General features: G+C 31.1%; 2 protein-coding genes across 3 annotated transcripts; one reads left to right on the forward strand and one right to left on the reverse strand.

Moving 5' to 3' along the window:
* The first annotated feature begins 3,313 nt into the window (after window positions 1-3,313).
* On the forward strand, window positions 3,314-5,130 carry LOC137836190 (ABSCISIC ACID-INSENSITIVE 5-like protein 3). Its single transcript, XM_068645042.1, has 3 exons — window positions 3,314-4,044; window positions 4,125-4,196; window positions 4,906-5,130. Exons 1-3 carry the CDS (start codon window positions 3,328-3,330, stop codon window positions 4,984-4,986), a joined length of 870 nt encoding a protein of 289 aa, XP_068501143.1. The 5' UTR covers window positions 3,314-3,327; the 3' UTR covers window positions 4,987-5,130.
* Window positions 5,131-9,147: 4,017 nt separating this feature from the next.
* Window positions 9,148-17,283, reverse strand: LOC137834669 (protein FAR-RED ELONGATED HYPOCOTYL 3). Of its 2 annotated transcripts, none has more exons than XM_068642791.1 (9): window positions 17,043-17,283; window positions 10,661-12,863; window positions 10,496-10,552; window positions 10,190-10,261; window positions 10,037-10,099; window positions 9,883-9,951; window positions 9,751-9,795; window positions 9,589-9,671; window positions 9,148-9,485 (listed from the first exon to the last, which is right to left on the reverse strand). In XM_068642791.1, exons 2-8 carry the CDS (start codon window positions 12,827-12,829, stop codon window positions 9,615-9,617), a joined length of 2,532 nt encoding a protein of 843 aa, XP_068498892.1. In that variant the 5' UTR covers window positions 12,830-12,863; window positions 17,043-17,283; the 3' UTR covers window positions 9,148-9,485; window positions 9,589-9,614. The 2 variants fall into 2 exon arrangements, with proteins under 2 accessions (XP_068498892.1, XP_068498893.1); XM_068642792.1 differs by lacking the exon at window positions 17,043-17,283 and adding an exon at window positions 16,207-16,332.
* Between the last annotated feature and the right edge of the window lie 1,544 nt (window positions 17,284-18,827).

Genomic DNA, 18,827 nt, shown 5'->3' on the forward strand with positions numbered 1-18,827 from the left:
ACTTTAATAGTCTATTTAAAAAAAAAAATTATAAGAGGGTAATTCATTCTTACATAAAATTGAAATTAGTTGAAATTTTAAATTTTTATCAGTAATTAAATTACTTAAAATTAGAAAATTTTAAAATTTACCTATAAGTAAGAATTTGAAATTTTTCATATTCTTAAATTTATGTTTTTTCTTCTCTATTTCCTTATCAACTTAATTTTCCGTCTATGTGTCTTTAACTTTACTAAAATCAATACATTGTTGGTTTGGTTGAGACTTGTTTCTTATCATCTTAATACTATTTTTTAATAAATATCGATCAAGGTGGTTTATTTTACGGTTGATACCATCAAAGTTATTTTATTGGTGATATTAAGTTATAATTTTTTTTATCAACAATAAAAATAAATAATTAAGAATCACTTTAAGGGTGATCCAATTAATGTACAAAATCGCACAGAAACGAACAATTCTTCCTTCTAGAAGCTTGCCTCTACTAGAACACAGTATGACCAACCTAAATAAATCACTTATATTTGATCGAATACATACAAATCAGAGGATTCAGACACCTGACAAAAAAGGAAAAACAAGCAAAAGAGACTTTAGAGCTTACCGAGGATCAACCTTTAATTGAGTCATAGAGAAAAATTCATTATGATTAATCACTCTACCTTTAAAAATGTGTTTATTCTTATGTTTCTAAATATCACTTACTACCGCAATCTAGACACTTTCCAAAATTAAATTAAGTCATAGTTATTTTCCAATCAATATTAATCAAAGTTTTCAAGTCAATATTAATGACGGTTTTGATTTATATTAAACATTTTGTTTCAATTTATCTCAACCAACGTTATTTTTAATGTGAGTTATGTTTTGTAATCAATGCGAATTAGAGTTTTTTTTTACAACCTAAGTTGAGATTATTTCTCGATTAACATTAGTTAGAATTTTCTGACAAATGTTTGAAGGACTACTTTTTTATTTATGTGGACTTAAATTTTTATTGATGTTAATAGGAATTATTTTTTATTTACATTATTATGAATATTTTGTTATAAGTGTAAGAATTTGTTATTAACCAATATATGTTAGCCTAAATAGTTAGGTTAACATAAAATGAAAACAATATTAACCGATGTTAATTGAGAAAAAAAAATTATCACTATCAATTGAGAAAAAACAATTTAAGAGATCAAATATAATTGAAGGTCTTAAGGGTAGAATGTGCTCACTGATTGAAGGAATATGAGAAAAAAAAATAGAATATAAAACCACACAACTTTATAATTTCAATTCATTTTAAGAAAATAGAAAAAAGATATTTAATTTACTAAATTTATGACTTTTTCTTTATATTAATATGAACAAGTTTAAAACTATATAATATTTTTTATTGCATAAAAACGAGTTTTAATATAATAAATATTTTTATTAAATAATCTCTAAGTTTTGTTTTCTTAGTTTAAAAATACATGCATATTTATTAACATTAATAATATACTAATAACTAATACACATATAATTAATACAAATATATTAATATGTTTTTTCTAAAGATAAATAATCAAAGTTCATGGTTTATTAGAGGAAGGTAGATGCATGCAATTTTGTGCCAGACAAACAAGTAATAATGAAACAGAACATTGTTTTACGTAAAGTGTGAACAGAAGAAAAATCTTCACTCACATTTAACTGCTATTGTCATTGTCTTTTTCCGACCACATTAGAACATCAACAATGTTATATATAAATATAAATGTATAGATACACTCACAACACACATTGCATTGTTGAGCTTTGTGTTTTTCAGAAACTCTCAAATCTCAAATTCATTTCCTTCTCCATTCATCAGATCTCTCTTATGCAGAAGGTAAACTTTTCATTCTACTTTTTTATTTTTCTTCCTTTTTCTCAACACCCTTCAATGGTTTTCTTCTCCTGTGATGTTAAAATTGGAACTTGTCACTGATAAATGAATTGGGTTGGGTTTGATCTCATTCTGCCATTGAATTGGTTGCATGCAAATCATTCTTCTTTGTATGTTTTTGTTTTTAATTCTATAACCCTTTTTTGTTTCTTGTTTAATCTTTCCTTGCCTATTTTATTCTTATTTATTTTTCACTTTTTATTTTAAGAAGATGAGTGTAGAGGGTTTTGGAGTGGATTTTTCAAAGGGCCTTTATCATTTTGAATGTGGGGTTTAGGGTTTCAATGGGAATTTATTTGAAGTATATGTATTTGAACATGGATTTAAAGAATCAATGCTCTTAATGCTTCTTTTATGTTTATAGGAATAGGGAGAGAAACACAATATGTTTTTGTTTTTCTTATGTGAGAATTTTGATTAAATTTCTAAGTGTTTATGTAAGGGGTGAGGTTTGAAAATGTGGTTTGATTCAACATTAACAAAGAAGATGTATAATTTGGATTGTATTAAAAATTGAGGTTGTGATCCTAATTTCATCGTATTCTTTGATAATAGTTGTCATTTTGATATCATATCAATGTTTTCATTTTTTTTATTGAAAATATTGTTAAATTATGGGTTTTATTCTTCTTGAATTGGTTTGAACCCTTTAAATTTCAGAATCATTGGGATGAAACAACATTACTGCTCAATCTTTTCATCCGTGTGGATTTTGTTATTTTGTCCCCAAATTAAAAACCAATTGTTACAACAGTGATAAAACAAAAATCTTTTATCATTTGATGTATGATCTCATTGTTTTTTGATGTTTACTCACAATAGAAATTTTTATTCTTAATACGTTTCACAAAGATCTATAAGAAATAAATCTTTCGTAAACTTTTAAGTGAACTACGTAAAATTTCATGGAAAAATCTTACAAAATGTAAAAATCTACTACTACATTAAATTTTCATATTGATGTTTGAATAGATTGATGTCTCAACACAACACATGGTTTGAAGCATTGTTTGAATGTATGTTCTGCAAAACAATTTCAACTTCTTTCCAATGAAGAAAAAGCAAAACTGACAAAAGTGTTATTTTTTTATTCCATATGTTATGAAGATTGAAAGTTTATAGTCAATCAATTCAAACATATATGCTAGATTTTTAAAGGAATTGAAGAGCATTTAGATCAAGATTTTTTATTCTTTAGGGAATTTTGATATTTGTATGATAAAATATGAACTTTTAAGTTGATCAACATAAAGATGGTGATTTTATATTTTGTGTTTGTCAGGTTAAGTTTATATGGTGCTCATGATTGAAGATTTGTATTTGTTGCCCTTACCCTTCTAATGGTGAAAGTTGTTAAATTAGGAGTGAAATATTAACTTTGACAATTGGTTTTTGAGATCCAAATTATGGGGTCTCAAGGTGGTGGTGATAATAATGAAAAACATTCACTACACCACTCTTTGGTGCGAAAAAATTCCTTGTATGGTCTCACACTCAATGAAGTTCAGAATCAATTAGGTGACACAGGAAAACCACTGAGTAGCATGAACATTGATGAGCTTCTAAAAATTGTGAACACTGCTGAAGCAAACCAATCTACTATTGTGGCTAGTTTTTCCTTAACTAGTTCTCTAAGTAAGAAAACTGTTGATGAGGTTTGGAGAGACATACAAGGAAGCAAAGACAGTAAGCAGAATAAGTGTCAAGAAACACAACCTACATTGGGAGAGATGACATTGGAGGATTTCTTGGTGAAAGCAGGAGTTGTTGTTGAACCATCTTCTACTGCAGTTGTTGATCCAAATGTGGTGACACCACAATTTCCTCAACATGGTCCTTGGATGCAGTATCCACAAGCACAATACCAACTTTCACAACAAGGTTTAATGGGAATTTATATGACTAGTCAGAACATAACACAATCATTACACACACAAGGTAATGTTACATCAGATGGTGAGGTGGCATTGTCTTCACATGTTATGGGAAGCTTGACAAATACTAGGAGACATGGTCGAAAACGAGGCACATCAGAAGATATTGTAGACAAGACCTTTGATAGGAGACAAAAAAGGATGATCAAGAATCGAGAATCTGCTGCACGTTCTAGAGCAAGGAAACAAGTGAGTGTTCTCTTTTTCTAATGCTATGTTATAGTATTTTAGTGAAATTTTCTAACCTAAGTCATAATAATAATAAGCAGGCTTACACAATTGAATTAGAGCATAAAGTATTGCGTCTAGAAGAAGAAAATGAAAAGCTGAGGAGGCAAAAGGTTTGATTTCTGCTTCAAAGTTCATTTTTTTTTTTACTTATATTAATCCAAAGTGATGAATATAACTTGTAGTATATTGAGTGTATTGTCTCTTTTTTATTGAGTTAAAACATTTACCAAATAAATTTGGATAATCTTAGTTGGAACAAAAAATCCTTTCGAAACAATTTTTACAGTCACCTCTTCTGATTAAACTACAATGGTCAATATTTTAAATATTGAATAAAACTCTTATTTGATGTTGGATGTCATTATTATTTTCAAAATTGTTATGTTGATGTTGTTAATGGTGAAGATGAAGAAATCAGATAATGGATGAGGTTTTTTTTCCTTTAGTTTGTTATTCTTAGTCTTGATCATGTTTAGAAAGAAATTATATTGTGATTTTATGACTTTGGTAAGTTTCTTTCTCTATTCATCAAGTTGTTTTCTTTCCACTTTTTTTCCAATTTTAATAACTTTCTAAATAGTATATATTGTTTCAATGAGTATTTGTATCTTGATAAAACTATAAAAAAAAATATTCCTTTGGCAACAAGGAAGAAGGTTATTAAGTTTGTTTTTTTAGTAAAGATCAAAGACAAGTATTATTACATTAATCAATGAACTTAGAAGAATTATCACAATCTTGTCATTTATATTTTAGTCATCTATCATTTTGTCATTCTTTGTTGGATTGATTTAGTATTTTTTTCTCTTTGATTTTCAGGAGGTAGAGAACATATTATCAAGTGTGCCACCTCAAAAACCAAGATATCGTATTCATCGAAGTGCATCAGCTTCATTTTGACATTTTGTACCTGTAAGGACAAATTTGTAGATATGAGCATTAATGGATGCTTCTTTTAGTTACTCTATTTTAGTAATGTTAGCTATTTTGATACATTTTCATACAAGGAACCATTTTTCTTGTCATTAGGCTTCCTAATTATAATACCTCAGTGAAATCTCAGTAGTAAAAACTTTTGAGAAACATTATAGTTTTATGTCCTTCATTATATAGCCTTTCCAAAGTAGTTGAGTTTATATCATATATAAATCATAAAAATAATCAATAAAATGACCTTACTCAATAGGGCCAAGAGAAGTCTAAGGCTAGAAAAGAAATAATCTAAGTTTTAAGGGGGACTTTCAGTAGAAGCCATGGCTCGAACTCAAGCTAAAGATTTGGAGGAAGAACTCAACAAGGCTAGACAGTTGATTATGACTTATAATCATAACCTAACATGTAACAAAATCCTAGTTTAAAAGTGTTTTAGTTTAACTTCGAGCTGAAATTCTTTGTTTGGCTCTCGATTAGGTTAAGTTTAGGATAACCAACCTTGTTTGTAGTGTAGAAGAATAATGAAGTACTTAGATAACTCTCAACCAAATGCCATATAAACAAGACATTTAGAATAAATGAAAACCTAATAAGTTTTTGTTAAGAGTGTGAAACTTTTTCTAGTTTGACTTATTATCTTGAGTTTGTTGTATCTCAAGTGACCTTCCTTCATTTGCATTTCTATTTTTGCTTTGGCATCTGATCAATGTTATTTTCAATCAAATAAAAAAGTGTGGAAGTACACCATTTAGCAATATTTTTGGATTGTCTAGTACACAATGTATATCATCTACTACATGAAAAGTCAACATAATTAAGTATAAATAGAATTAGTCAACCCAAGTCATCTTCCAACGAATTCAATTATAATCTCAATTAAACATAATTCATATATCGTCTATAGAAAATGTTAATTAGAAAAAGTAGTGAATAAAAATGGGTTGTTGATGTTGAGCAGTTAAAAGGAATAAGAATAAAATAAATTAGAAAGCTGATAGATTCTCGAGTTCATTCATCATTGAATTCTTCATCAGTTGTCATATGATTATCATCCATCCAATTTTCAAAAAAGGTTTAATTTAACCAAACAAGCATTAATAATATTCAACAAAGTCTAATTAACAAAACAAGCGTCCATTAGTTCCTCACTTGTCTCCACACCTCTTGAATTAAGCAAACAAGAGATTGTTCAAAATAAAGCAAGCTAAATAAGAATTCAAACTAGATAACATAATTGAATTATCAATAAACGTTCAAAAATAATTCCAATAGAATTCAAAAGACTAGATCATCTAGCACAATCTGTTACAGAAATTGAAGAACAAAACTAAATTACAAAAAAACCTTAGAATTCAATGTGAAATCACAAATTAATTAACCCAAAAAATTTCAGTGTTCCATATGAATGGCATGAAAAAAAAATACAAAGAAGAAGAGTAGAAACATAAAAAGAAAGACGACAACGCTAGGTCTCGAGCCCCCTCCTAGTGTGAGTGTGTTGTGTCTTCTTATACCCTTTCTCTTCCTCACAGATTTGGGATTGATATTCTATTTCATATTTTAGGTGATTGTTTCAAGTGGAGTGGAAGGAATATGATGAAGTTATAGATGGGTATAGTGAGATGACTTTGTACTTCATCTTGATTTGTGATTATAGGTATGGGTAAAGGTATCAAATTATTTTGAGGTTGGCGGGTATCTATGTGTTTGGTTGAAATTTGGAATTACAAAGGTGCTCTAGCTAGAAGTTGTTGTCTCAACTGGACACTTGATGGGTGATGTTTCCTCTTCATGACTAGGTGTTGAATGGCTTTGTCTTCTTGTTGGACATGTTGAATTGGAATAGTTGTGGAGTATTGAAGTTGAATACGCTTATGTCTTGTTGGCATATAAACCTAAGGTTGTTCATATGTTAGGTTGTGGTTGTTGTTAACATGTTCCCTTAGATGACTCGTGGCTTTTATGACACTTAGAAGTGTATCTTACATTAGACAAATTGACTTAAACTTCAACAAAACATTAAAAATGTAGAGTAGAAGAGACAAGTAATTAACATAGGTATTTATAAATTTCCACCTCCATAAACTTTTTAACATAATTTCACCACATTTTATAAAATAATTTACTTTTTTATTACATATACTAAAAAAAAAAGCAACCCATGGTTCAAGCTAAATTAAGTGTTATATAGTCAGAGTTTAGACAAGTTGTTTGGTTAGATCAAATGTCATTGAAAAAGTGAAATCAAGCTTATGGCAAAGGTAGAAGATATGAATAAATGACAATCAATCTTACAGAGTGCATGAATTATTTTTTGAAGGGACTAAGAGTATTACTCATTGCTACCATTGTCAAAACAACATTTGAAAGAACCAAACTATATAATTTGTTCAGAGATGCATCAAAACAAAGTGTATGTTAAGAGCATGTAATGAGTATGCTAAATAAATAAGCATCTTACTCAAACAAAACCAACAATGAATGAGCATGTCACATCCAAAAGTTATGATAGAGAAAATTTTAAGTTTAATGCTCAAGAGCTATCAAATCTCCAACAAGATTGACGAACATTGAATTATACACTAAAGTAAAAGGATTGGTTTGTAAGAAATCTCAAGCACTTTAACTTCTTTACTCTCGTATTACATTTACATTTGTTTCTTTCTCTTGCCATTTACAAATTGTCACATTTGTTGACCTTATCTAAAGCTCAAAACCATTTTTAAAGCTTATGAAATTTAATTTATGCACTTCTAAATTAGAATTATTAATCTTCATATACAATTTCAAATTTCATTATCAATCTTAATATCCAAATATAACAACAAAGGAGAGTTAAGTACAACTTTCCTTCACAATAAAATGAATAAATTTATTCTAAACAAACCGAACAAGTATTTACTATATAAAAATAAAAGTTATAATTATAGTAATTATTCATATAAATAATAGATTATGTATATATTGTAATATTTGAATTTATTTAACAAATAACATTCTACCATAATTTATTTTAATTTTTTTCCACATTTAATTTACATGACAGAATAATAAATATATAGTTCAAATAATTTTATATCAATAATTAAATCAATCAAATGTACTAAGTTAAGTCCATAATTTAATTAATAATTTAAATAATTTTAATTTATAAATATTAGTAATTAATTTATCCAATATTTTCAATTAAATATTTTAAACTACCATCTACGCTTTAACGTTATTTAAACAAATATATAATTTTAAATATTTATGACAATTTATTTCAATTTTTATTTAATCTTTTGAATTGCACAAACTCCTAGAATAATCACAAACTCTAGAATAACCGTATATTGAGATAAAAAAACTAAATAGAATTTTAAAAAATATAAAATAACAGTATTATAATTAAAAAAATAATAAATTTTGAGTCAATTACATAAAAAAAATAGTTTCTAAATACATAAATAATAAAAAAATACAAAAGTAAAAAATTAAAAAAAGTGATTCCTTTAATTATTTTCTAAAAGCTGAAATCCGTTCAATTTTAAGAAAAAAAAAATCAAAATTTTCATGACTATTTTTATAATAAAGTTGTTAATGACAACCTATCTAAGAAACTATAATATTTTTTAAAAGCATAGCCAAATCTATAAATTAGACAAAAATTACAGTATTTTCTAAAAAACCTCAAAATCTAAGGCGTCATTTAGTTTATGTGCATTGTGGCCTTATTTTCTTTGCTTCACTTTCATGTTTGTGCATGTTTCCTAGTGAAGACTAATTCTCCCTGCACCAAATCAATTGTGACGTGCACCTTTTTTTTTTAAAAAAAACCTAAATTGTCCTTGTCAACTTTTCTGGATTTTCACCTCCGAAATGAGAAAAAAAAAAACTTTCAGATTTTATCATAAATAAGACATTCCTTGTTGCAGGATATGATCTCTGTTGCAGATTTACATATCCAAAACTGTCTAATATTACTGTTCCTTTTACTTTTTATGCATTAGAATGAGAAAAGTCTATTATATCATCTTTTCCAATACTATTTTCCAATATTCATCCGCACAAAGATGTTTCAATGGGAAAAAGTTGTAATTTGACACTTGTACATACAGAAGATATGGACAAAAGGAGAAAAAAAAATTAGAAGTGTAAGATTGTACCATTTGCATTAAAGGAAATAAGCATGCGAAATACTTCATTCCTAACAAATATTTGATAATTACAATTTCTCAAGTAGCCTAAAGAATAAGTATATAATACAACAATCTCCAAATGAGGTTGATCGCTAAAGCCTTACAATATCTATTAATATTTATAATAGATGTTAACTGCAGTTATCCTATATTATATTATTAATATAACAGTATTATATTACAAATACTGGATTTGGAGGTTTTTTCCACTATAACCTCAAATGGCCAAGAGGTATTCCCATGCTCAACGCCAGAAAATCATCTAGTAGCTCTTGCTTCATCAGCCTATAATAGGAACAATTTGAAGCACAACTTCAAACATTTGTCTTCAATGAAATTACTCATCTAATCACAACAAAATATTGGGGTGACTCAAAATATAAACTACCTTGTTCCAAAGGATAATGATGACAATCATGCATGTCTTGATGGATCCTCATGCAACTGTGTTGCTCTCACGTTAGGATCATCCTGCCACAATGAAGCAATTTATAGAAGTGCTCTTCAGAAAGAAAATACTAACTAAAAAGGTTTGAAGAACCATACTAACCCGAATGCTATATGTGAAACCAGTTCGCAAAAAATCTAGTTGTGCCTGCACGTTTGGAACGCATAAGAAATAAGAATTCATCAAACATTATGAGGGAAAGAAAATTATCCTTGGCTTTAGTGAGAACCATACCAGACCAGGAATACCCTGATGTGCACCATAATAACCATCGTGACTGGTTGGTATCGAACTTATTGGCCCCTACACATGTAAACACAGTTTTCATATTATTCTACTGTAAAATATATTTAACAAAGAGATTATCCCAATTATCCCAATTTCTTACCAGCCCCTGAAGAGTCTGTTGATTCCCATAGTAATCATCACGGGTTGGTCCCATTAAGTTCAACTACACCATCATCAAATAAAAAAATGTATAAAGTTTACTCATTAAATATATATTATAAAATATTAGAATTTCAGTATGTCTTATTCATACCATTCCTTGCACGCTCTGCTGTGTGCCATAATAACCTTCAAGGGTTACTGCAGCTCTTGTGCTGAATTTTTCCTACAAAAGAAGGTTCCTTTAAACTGAACTGCAGCGTAATTCAAGCAAGCAGACACATGTATTCATATAAATAAGTTGAAATTCACATGTAATGTTTCATAACTTTTTCCCTCTTGGTTCACATAAATACCCACATCCTGACATCAATCCTGAATTTCATCTACAAGTTTTCTATCCCCAAGAATATAAGACCAAACACACATTTAAGGATTAACTAATTGTAGGAGGACAAACCATTTGTTGTAAGTTGTCTAGTGCCCCAACTGTCATCACTTCCGCTTCAGAGTTCACCTGCAAGTCAAATAGGAGGTCATGATAGCAGAAACATGAAAGTCTTTGCTGATAAAAAAAAAGCAGAAACATGAAAGTGTAGAATTCAAGTTCTTATAAACAACAAACCTTTTTCTTTTTAGTTGGATTCTTCTTTTTGTTTGACTTACTCATATTTCTACTTTGTGTATCTTCTTCAGTGGAAAGCTGACCATGAGCCCCTGATGTACCAGCTTCTGTAGGACTTTTACTAGAATTGTTAACACTCACACAACTTTTGTGTGCTTCATGTAGCGCATGGAATGCAATACTATAACTCTCTTGAGACAATGATCCCTCTTCACTGAGCTTTAGTGATCGCTGACATAAATCATTGTACCGTTGCACCCTACTCAGCATGTGTTCAGATTCCTCTCCAATTATATTCCTAAGCTTTGCATCTTTTGTCCACCGCTTCAAAATATATTGAGACGGGAACACTGACTGTCCAGAATATTGAAGAACAATCAATGCATGTCTACAAAGATAACCTCTGTATTCAAATAACCTACATATACAAGACAACTCGAACTTCACTTGATTCACCACAACAAAGAAGTCTTTATTTGTTTCCATGTCATGAACCCTGTGAACAGTGGTTGTTTCATCCTGCCTGTCAGCTTTAGGATGACAGGCAACTGCACCTACAACCTCAGCTTGAATTTTCTTGAATACAGCATGCGTGAAAATCCCTGCAACACTCTTCTCCAAAGGTGAAGGAGTTTTTAAGGTAGCCAATTTATTCCAAGTATCAGAATCTGCTTTTGCTTCCTCTTCATACCTGTCTTGCAAGATTGATTCATACTGTTTGACAAAATCTTGGACAGAGGTCTTCTTATGCACATATTTGTCAAAGAAGGAATTTACACTTTCAGATCGCTGGACAGTAGACATACCACCTAAGAAAACATCTTTCATGAATGTTGGTGCCCATAACTTTCGATCTTCATACAATGACTGCATGCATTCATCCTCTCGAAGTTCACACTTATCAACAATTTTCCACCATCTCTTCTCAAAATCATCACTGGTCAGGGACCTATAAATGCATTTTTCAAATTTTGCCATAAAATTCTCATGCTTTTTAATTACAGGAGCTAAATTTTCAGATACCTTCCCTAATACATGCCATAAGCAAACACAATGACTAGAATTAGGAAAGATGTCTGAAATAACTGACTTCAATGTCTTGTCATGGTCAGTAATGATCACTTTCGGAACTTGACCACCAACTCCTTTCAGCCATGTCCGAAATAGCCAAGAAAAAGTGGCAGCACTTTCATCTGATATCAAGGCACATCCAAGTAGTGTAAATTGGTAGTGCTGGTTCACTCCAACAAAAAGTGCAAGAGGCATTTTATATTTGTTTCTAACATATGTGGTATCAAATGACACTACATCACAAAAGTTGATATAGTCATTCCTACTTTTAGCATCAATCCATAAAAGATTTCTCAGACGTTGATCTTCACCAAGATCTACTGCATAAAAGAAGTTAGAATTCATATTTTGCATCTGTATGAAAAAATCAAGCATGATTTTAGCCTCCCCTGACTCCAGGCCCAAATTCCGGCCTTTATCAAATGGATTCTTCTCATTCTTGAGACCAACCACAGTTTTGTATTCAGCAAACTGCCTAGCCATTGCAGCATACATTCTTCTTGTTTGTTCACTGACTGCTTGAGCGGGTAAAAGCTCATGATTATGCTCTTTCACGAAGCTATGTATAACCCATTTTCCATCTGCCCTTCTTTTTACATGCATGCTTGCTTTACAATCAGTCTTAGAGCAAGATCTTCGACCAGTTGAATTTTCAGAATCTTGTTTGTTCTGTCGAGCACGTGGTCGATTAAATGATTTATCATACTCTCGTTTTGTTCCATATCTGGAGCAAGCAAATTTCGCATCTATAAATTCTCTTGATGTTTTTGAACGACGACTATTTTGTATAGCAGTGTTGAATCCCATTGACCGAGCATATTCTTGGTAAAAAGAATAAGCTTCCCCGTGAGACTCAAATTCCATGCCAGAAAGTGGCTCAAGATTTGTATCTTCCTTAAACATTACAATATCAACTGTGGGTGAATTCAAATCTCCACCATTTAGAGCATGTACCTCAATACCAGCTTCAACTATATTTCTGCCATCTATACCTCCATTATGCAATTTTTCTTCACTGTCCAACATGTTATCAATTGTAGTTGTTTCTTCATCCTCCTTATCATGTTCACCAGAAGGTAACCGGAGATCTATATCCATGATGAGAGCTTTCGGCTCAGTGGTTTCAAGGGTACTGAAAATTATAAAAGAAAAGGCATGTCAAGTGATCAAGTAGTTCACCCCATTAAATGCCTCCCTATGTGATTATGCATTTTCTAGGAACAAAAGAAAGCAATATAGATCATGACAAGGAATTTTAACTTAAAAGGAAAATAAATTCTGCTAGTTAAAGGAACAAGACAGTTAAATCAGTAACCTTATCATAGCCAGAAAACAGTCATAGATAGTAAGCATATGTACAGATTTTGAAACATCAATCAGTAACCAATCAATGCTCCAATTTAGGAGAGAGTTGCATAACAATTTATAGAGGGCCTAAATTCTCCATAGGATCTTGAGAAGAGCACATGAAGGCTGCCACAGAAATTAAGACATTTTCTCTGAACAATTTTATATGGCACAAAGCAAAGACTAAATAAATAGCGACCTGAATTGAGGATGAGAAATGCTAGGAGCACACTCACTTTCATTGTGTGAAATTTATGTGGATCACACTAATTATGTCAACCACAACCCTCATTTGGTGGGTTCCATTCTCAACCCAAGGGCACCAACATCAATTTCAACCAATGGGGAGTATGTATTGAAAAGAGTGTGTTTCTAGCACTCTTATTTGATGATATGAGGTTCTCCAAATAAAGAAAATGGGGAGGGGGAAAGTGAAAGGAGAAGAGCTACCCACTCCCTGTAAACAATTTTGGAAATCCTTAAATCATTGTACATTGTACCTGGAAACAACATTTAGTTGATATAGAACCCTTTGCCTGGAGAAAAAAAAATGGAGGAAGGACATACAGTGTTCTTAAATCCCACCCAAATTGATAAACCAAATTACACCAATTGCTCTACGGTGTAAGTAGAGGTGAGGCTAGGAAGATCAGAGGGTAGTGCCATGTCACCTAGATGTGTGTACAAGTGGTTTGAATGCCACTAAAGGGTTATAGTGGGTGTGCAGTGATCATATTATGAGAACTTGGGTATTATTATGGAGTACCTAAGTCCCACATCAAAGTAATGAGATGTCCGATAAGTGTTTGTTCTCCCCCCTTAATAGCTATATTTTGAGGGTGGTTCCTCCAGTGCTAGGGTGCTTATCAAATCTGTATCAGAATTGGTTGTCAATGTTTTTGAAAATGGCTACCTACAAAGGGTGTTGACCATGATTAAGTTGAGTGAAGAGTCAATGGGTAAAGTGCCGTAGAGTGAAAGTTATCAACACATCAATCCCCAATAACACTACTGCTATTGACAGATACTTGTCTATTATGGGATGCCCAAGCCCACATCGAATAATACGAGACGCTCAATGGAGTGTGTTATCTTACAATTTTTTGTCATCAAAGTCTAGCATTACAATTTTTCAACCTCTTTTAGAACTCACAATGGCTAAGTTTCACAACAGCCAAATTTAATTTTTGGGGGAGGGCATTGTTTTATGCTTTTCTAATGATAAAAATGACTATATTAGAAGAAGAAAAAAGACAATTTAGAAGACCAAGAAATCCTTAAGAGGATGAAAGAATGAACTATAAAAAGCTCATCTTAGAAGAGTAAATTTGTCAAACTGTTTTCATTTACCAAAAAGACCTTTTAAAACCTCATAAGCTGAATGCCACAAAGAGGCAAAGAAGACAGTTTTATACCACACAAAGGATTTATTATTGAAAACGTTGGGGTTTCTCTCACAAGCTGATACTTGAAGCTTAGCCCTACTTACTCGTACCAAAGCTTAAAATGTTGGATTAATATATAAAATGTTCTAAGCTAGCAGGAGGACAATGTCACATTCACCAAAAGCGTAAAGTTCTAAATTGTTGGAAATCTCACATGAGATATGGTCAAATTATAGTAATTAAGTGATTGCAAACTTCACCTTACAACCTGATTTTGTGAGGTTGAATTAAGCTTGAAGTCCACTGTCTAAGATGGTACTAGAGCTTATCCTAACAAGGGTTGTTAGTCCTATCGTGTCACCGACTATGGGATCCCCTCTTTTTCCACACTTGAGATGTCCAATCCTTGACGTGAGGGAGTATATGAGAAATCTCATATCGACTAGAGATATAGCCAAATTATAGTATATAGATGGATGCAAACCCCACCTTACAAGTTGGTTTGGTAATGTTGAGTTAGGCTTAAAACCCATTAAAAAATAATATTTTCAAAGTACAAAATTTCTCATATTAAAGGACCATATACAACTATGATCCATACAAACCACATTATTTTTCCCATAATAGTAAATGACCATTCAGAAAAGAATGAAGCAACCATAATCAGGATCCTACAACAACCAAAACACCAGCTAAAATAGAATGGAAAATTTGTATTTACACTTAACTCCCCCATGGAGTATATCAAAGTGACACTCAACCCCAAAGTAGAACATAACTCCACTTTATTTTCCTATAATATTACTAGCAGTAAAACAAGAAGGCTACCATATAAAAGAAAGGAAGAAAACAACTAATATCTACATTATAGGATTTGGTACAGGAAATTGACATGAAATTGACCAGAATTTTTGGACCCTTCACATCAATGACCCCCTCCCTTCTGACTGATCTTCTCTTACAGTAACTATGCAATCATTTCCTTTAAAAAAAAGAATTTGATCATCACAGTTTCTGAACCCCTCCCTGTGAGAAACGGATAATCAAAGAACATAAGGGCAAAAAATTAAATATGGGTTTGAGTTATTGACTAATGATAGCCTAAGTTCCTCATTCTAAGATTTCTAGAGAAAATAATGCATACCTCCCAAGTAGATAGAAGTTGCAGCAGACATGGTTATCAATTATCATCGTGATTAAACCTAGTGGAACAGATTCAAGTAAAACAACAAGCAGTGACAGACAACAGGAAGGTATTACAGATAGACAAAATGCCCCTTAAGTTCCACAGCCAAGTATTTCAATAAAATGCAAAAAAACTCAAGGAAAGAAGCATATAAATCCAACTGTTCAATCCAAGCAAATAATTTGCTCCGAATACAAAATCATTCCAAACACAATTGTGACTCCAATAATACAAGAAAAACTATAATCATCCACCAGCTACTTTCTCTTCCATCTCATTTCCACCCAATTTTCTTCCTATCTCTCTCTTTCTTTAGCATTACATCACTTGCATCACATCTATCACATCCTCTTCCTACCCTTTTGCTTTTCTTCATATCTCTCCAATCTTTCCACTCCAATCCATTGAATTTCAGGGTGGAAGTTAATCGGGCTCATAAAACAACCTAGAGAACCATCAACATTAATATAATGGTATCAACCAAAAGATTAGGGTATCAAATTTAATTCAAATTGCAAATTATTCTTTCCAATGTAATGTTATGAAATAACCATTACACCATAATGCTATAACATGGTGTTTTTCGACAAATACACCATAGGCAATTTGTGGAGGGAGCACTGCTATGGCAGCACCAAAGGCCACAACGGAATTTTGGGCTTCCGCATTCAGCAACTGATAACCTTGTCCAGTGGCAAACAATCACTTCAGAAACATCACGAGGGTTTAATCTAAACCTCAAGAAACATCAAGATAAAATATAATGGTATACGTCCAACAAAAAATTGAAGCATTGCTCACACAATTCAATTCAAATAATGAATATCCTTTCCAATGGCTGACCATACTTTAGAAAAACATCAAAAAGCTCCAAAACCACTTGCAATAACTAAAAACTCTGAAATCATTTCAAATTCAACTTCATTCAAGAAAATAAAAGAACAACAGCATCAACACAATTCAGCCAAGCAGGGTTTAACTCTAACCTCCAAAACCACAGTATCATTTATCTCTCAAACCGCAAAAGTAAAAAAAACACAGAAAAAACACAAGTCAACAAACTGGAAATGCCAAACCAGAAATTTTAACACTGCAACTCACTCCTCCATTCATGTAGGTAACGCCATTTCTGTTCCTCAATTTCACAGTTCAATAAATCAAACACAGTAAGTCTAAGTCACAGAGACAAACACTGGCACCTCGCGTGACAATAAAAGCACCTAACCAACTAGCAACAAAACACACAAAACTTCCAATTCCAATCCAAACAATACTATCTCTCTCGCGCACGCACACACACACCAAATACATAAGCACGTAGTATTTGATTAATGATCACGAACGAATGAATGAAGAAAAGATTAAAAGAGAGAAAATCACGGCGAGAGAGTACCTGAAAGGAGAGATTGACGACGGTTTTGATGATGATCGATGTGTGTTGAGAGTGAAGAGGAGAGAGAGAGGAGAAGAGAGAGAGAGAAGAAGAAGAAGGTCACGCGAGGAGCATGAGCGAGTGGAGGAAGGAGGTTCCCCAAATGCGTGAAGCTTAGGGTTTCCGAAGCCACTCTGTTCTCTTCGTTTCCCAATCCGACTCTCCCAGACCCGAGCACGTGTCGCGTACCTTCTACTTACCACACCCTATTAATTAATATTATTAATTAATCATACCATAATAAAAATACATAATTACTACTAATAATAATAATTATCAAAATTAATATACTATTATTTCCCGCTCAAGCTTTGTTCCTTTCAAAACACCAATCACAATAACAAGGCGCGTGCAAATTAAGCTCACCTCACACCAATAAATTAAACAATTTAAAAAAAATAATATGCATTATTTAAAAATAAAAAAAGTTGTTCATAAGGATGAAAGGACAAAATAGAATTTTATTATTTTTTTTATAAATAAATTACACTGTCTTGTCAGGGGTGGGTCAGTGGTTCATGTTGACCCGATCTGTCACTTGTTTGGTAGAAGTGGGACAAGCTGACACAGTTAAGGTTATATGGACTAAAATTGATAATTTGATCTGTCATAGGTGAGTTAGTGACTGTCGGTCACTTTTCAAATTTATTTATTTTTGTAATATTTTTGTTTTTGATCTATTTATTTGATTATACTTATTGATATCACTTTTGGGTAATAAAAATGTAAAATGTAGGGAAGACCAGTCAAATTGAATCAAACTTTAATATTATGATCAAAGAAGGTTTAATGTGTAACAAAATAAAGTAGATATCAACAATACTTCAATTAATGAAATGATGTATAAATAAATTAATGTAAATAAGTTATATATAAAACATTAATCACCACCATTTTTAATTCTAAAAGCACGATATTTCTCTTTAAAAAAATGACGAATTGACGAGTTAGTCCACTTCAATCCACCAAATTGACACATTAGGCGAAGCGAACCAATACGAACTGATAGGTTAATGGGTTAGTCCGATGGACCCAATCCACTTATGTCTTGAAGGTATTTTATCTCAAATTTTATATTTTTTTAAAAACATATAAGAATATGTAAAAACATTACGCTCCTTATAATAGTTATTTATTTAATTACAATGTGTATTCTTATAATTATGTATGTTATAAATGGTAAGAAATAAATAAAAAAAAAACTTTGTATAAAACAAACAAATATTTTGAGAGGTGTTAGTATAATTTTTTTTTTATGTTAGAGCATAAATTGATTATTGTGAAATAATTTTGAAGTTATACCGAGTTTGGTAATTTTTATAATAATTATCTCAAAATTTATACTGGCATTTGCTGTTAATTAGTTAAATGTTTAGTCATTGAACTCATTTTTAATATATAGAAACTCTTGAGAATAATGTGCTGTAAAAGAAGCATATGCTTTAATAATATGCATGTTTAATGTATAGTTAAACTTAACAAATGTAATATTTGATAAAATTGTTAAAGTTTGTCCTAAGTTGTATATAATAAAAACAACCATTAATGTAATTTTAGTATTATGAATTTAGGAATTATTAATTGCTGTATTTATTAAGTTTTCATAATATTATTATTTCATTAAATAGAATATGTTTTTGAGTTTCATATATTGATAAATTGTAAAAATATTATTAGAAGAAAATTATCATTATAAAATATAACATCTATTTGATAAAATTGTTCAAGTTTGTGCTATGTTATATA

This window comes from Phaseolus vulgaris, chromosome 5 (genome assembly GCF_000499845.2).
Source record: "Phaseolus vulgaris cultivar G19833 chromosome 5, P. vulgaris v2.0, whole genome shotgun sequence".
In the NCBI taxonomy this organism is placed as follows: Eukaryota; Viridiplantae; Streptophyta; class Magnoliopsida; order Fabales; family Fabaceae; genus Phaseolus; species Phaseolus vulgaris.

Coding starts and splice junctions, on each gene's coding strand:
- LOC137836190 (XM_068645042.1), top strand. CDS start 3,328: ATGGGGTCTCAAGGTGGTGGTGATAATAATGAAAAACATTCACTACAC. Junction 4,045..4,124: donor GTTCTAGAGCAAGGAAACAA/GTGAGTGTTCTC, acceptor AATAATAAGCAG/GCTTACACAATTGAATTAGA. Junction 4,197..4,905: donor AAAAGCTGAGGAGGCAAAAG/GTTTGATTTCTG, acceptor TTTGATTTTCAG/GAGGTAGAGAACATATTATC.
- LOC137834669 (XM_068642792.1), bottom strand. Junction 10,553..10,660: donor ATCCAACTAAAAAGAAAAAG/GTTTGTTGTTTA, acceptor TTTGACTTGCAG/GTGAACTCTGAAGCGGAAGT. Junction 9,672..9,750: donor GTTTCACATATAGCATTCGG/GTTAGTATGGTT, acceptor TCATTGTGGCAG/GATGATCCTAACGTGAGAGC.